Here is a 3,286-nt window from a genome sequence, read left to right as displayed (position 1 = left end):
GATTTCCTTCACAATGTGTTGAAGTTGATTTACAAATTTATAAATTAATGAGTTTGATTCTTCTGGTTATACAGGGACAAGAATTCTATCACTGTTCTTGTTGGTCGACCTAAAGCAACAAAAAGAATAATGTTTTTTTTAACTTTACATAATACATCTCAAATTAATTCAGTCTAAAACAAGAGCACTCAGTGAGTGCAAACCTCCGCCATGGCAACACCAACGTCCTCTCAACAATTAACCAGAGATGATTTTTACAATGAGAATATCTGAAATAAACTCAACTGCTCTCACAAATGAGAATACTAAAAATGAACCCGACCACTCTTAAAAATTAAGTGAAAAAAAAACAGGAAAAATCATCCAGAATCCTTGTCTGGTACCAGATCGATCCCAAAATTTAAACAGTTCATGCCAGTCACAAGGCCAAACATCCCTGAAAGTTTCATCCGAATCCATCCAGCAGTTCTTGAGATATCTTGTCCACGGACAAACAAACAAACACACAAACACGACTGAAAACAATACCTCCGCCTTAGCGAAGGCGGAGGTAATAAAGGTTTCAAATTTTGGCACATCACCATCATTGTCGTCATTTAATGTCCTCCTTCCATGCAAGCATAGGTTGAATGGTTTGACAGGAGCAGGCTAGGCAGAAGACTACTCCAGGCTACTGTGTTGGTTTTGGCATGGTCTTTACAACTGGAGGCCCTTCCTAAACACCAATCACCCCATAGAGTGGACTGAGTGCTTTTTACATGGCACCAGCACAGGCGAGGTCAGTTTTGGTATGGTTTTTACAACTGGATGCCCTTCTAAATGCCAACCACTTTACAGTGTGGACTGGGTGCTTTTTATATGGCACCAGTACTGGTAGGGTCACCAAGTAACTTGCAAGACAAAGATCCTTTGAGAGGGAAGGGGGCATTGGAGGAGGTGATCTTGTGTCAGATGATGAAAGGTTAGAATGAGAGAGACAGAGAGGCAGAAACAGATGTCTTGCTGTAGAGGAGGTACAAGGGTACCTGGCCAGAGAGGTCAGCAATTTCCAGGGAGGGGTAAGTCGATTACACCAACACCAGTACACAACTGGTACTTATTTTATTGATCCCAAAAGATGAAAGGCAATATCAGAATTTGTAAGAAGAAGAAGATTCTTCTAGGGTCAACAAAATATCAACTGAGCACATCTTGGGTCAATGATGTAATCAATCCACTCTTCCCCTCAGAATTGCTGGCCTTGTGCAAAAATTAGAAAGAATTGTTGTTATTATTATTATTATTATTATCATTTATCCGTTTCTTTTACTCTTTTATTTGTTTCAGTCATTTGACTGCGGCCATGCTGGGGCACCACCTTTAGTCAAGCAAACCGACCCCAGTACTTATTCTATCAGTCTCTTTTGCCAAAGCGCTAAGTTACGGGGATGTAAACACACCAGCATCAGTTGTCAAGCGATGTTGGGGGGACAAACAAAGACACCCAAACATACACACACACACAGATATATACGACGGGCTTCTTTCAGTTTCTGCCTACCAAATCCACTCACAAGGCATTAGTCAGCCTGAGGCTATAGTAGAAGACACTTGCCCAAGATGCCACACAGTGGGACTGAACCCAGAACCATGTGGTTGATAAGCAAGCTACTTACCACACAGCCTATTATCATTATATAGCTGTTACACGCTAGTTGTGTTAGTAACGATGTTGTCTTGAGATTAGTATGTTGGACCATTTTTTCCAATGCTCTAACAATTTTGCTAATCCACTGCCCTATCTGCCAATCCACTGCCCTATCTGCCAATCTACTGCCCTATCTGCCAATCCACTGCCCTATCTGCCAATCCACTGCCCTATCTGTCAATCCACTGCCCTATCTGTCAATCCACTGCCCTATCTGCTAATCCACTGCCCTATCTGCCAATCCACTGCCCTATCTGCCAATCCACTGCCCTATCTGCCAATCCACTGCCCTATCTGCCAATCCACTGCCCTATCTGCCAATCCACGGCCCTATCTGCCAATCCACTGCCCTATCTGCCAATCCACCAACCTATGTCCCAATCCACACTCAATAATAGATGCTCTTACCTGACATTCCACGACCAAGATAAGGAACTTCATCTTGGTTCGTTCTCACACCTGATATATCTAAATGAATCCAGTCACTGGATTGGATAAATTCCTGCAAAACAAAAAGAAAGAACAAAAATGGAATCTTTATATTCACAAGGAAGAGAGACTGCAGCCAGAGTTACTCAAGAAAATAGCAGCAAAGCGCAATATATATCATCATCACCATCATACTTTAATGTCCATATTCCCTGCTGGTGTGGGTTTGACCGTCTAACAGGATCCGAATAGCCTAAGGGCTGTGCTGGTCTTCAATGTCTGCAGGATGTTCTATAGGATTTACTCTGGTTTAAAGTCTTCTTCCCCTCCCTGCCAGCCACATTTAATCCTTCTACCACTCTCCTAACTTTTTAACCTTTTACCATTTAAACCAGCCAAATCCAGCTCAAACAACCACATCGTTGAAATGTCTTAACTACAAGACAAAGCATGATTAATTCAAAACAACGCGTATAAATAAGTAATCTGAATGCTAACGGGTTAAAACATCAGTCCCCTCTTCAACATGTCTCCTGCTGCATTTAGGAAATATGTCTCCTTTCAACCCTCCCTCAAATCATCGTCTTCAATAACTTTAATTCTCACAAACCAGCTCTGGTGACGATGCCACATAAAAAACACCCAGTACACTCTGTAGAGTGGTTGGCATTAGGAAGGGTACCTAACCATAAACCCCATGCCAAAACAGACCTCATCAGTGCTGGTGCCACATAAAAAAGCACCCAGTACACTCTGTAGAGTGGTTGGCATTAGGAAGGGTATCCAGTCGCAAAAACCATGCCAAAATAGACAGTGGGGCTTGGTGCAGTCTTCTGGCTTGCCAGCTCCTGTCAAACCATCCAACCCATGCCAGCATGGAAAACAGACGTTAAATGATGATGACGACGACAATCATATTATAATTCTCATTTCTTTATTGCCCACGAGGGGCTAAACATAGAGGGGACAAACAAGGACAGACAAACGGATTAAGTTGATTATATCGACCCCAGTGCGTAACTGGTACTTATTTAATCGACCCTGAAAGAATGAAAGGCAAAGTCAACCTCGGCAGAATTTGAACTCAGAACGTAACGGCAGACGGAATACTGCTAAGCATTTCGCCCGGTGGAGTAACGTCTCTGCCAGCTCACCACCTTTGACAATCAT

At 42.6% G+C, this 3,286-nt stretch overlaps 1 protein-coding gene across 1 annotated transcript in view; it reads right to left on the bottom strand.

Annotated features, from left to right (window-relative positions):
* The window catches only part of LOC106876828 (uncharacterized), a 51,591-nt gene that overhangs the window by 25,351 nt on the left and 22,954 nt on the right, over window positions 1-3,286 (bottom strand). The window contains exon 12 of the mRNA XM_052975681.1: window positions 2,096-2,189. Within this exon, the coding sequence (XP_052831641.1) occupies window positions 2,096-2,189 (94 nt within the window). The remainder of the gene's footprint in view (window positions 1-2,095; window positions 2,190-3,286) is intronic.

This window comes from Octopus bimaculoides, chromosome 22, assembly GCF_001194135.2.
Source record: "Octopus bimaculoides isolate UCB-OBI-ISO-001 chromosome 22, ASM119413v2, whole genome shotgun sequence".
Lineage (NCBI taxonomy): Eukaryota > Metazoa > Mollusca > Cephalopoda > Octopoda > Octopodidae > Octopus > Octopus bimaculoides.
This window is presented reverse-complemented; position numbering and strand designations above follow the sequence as displayed.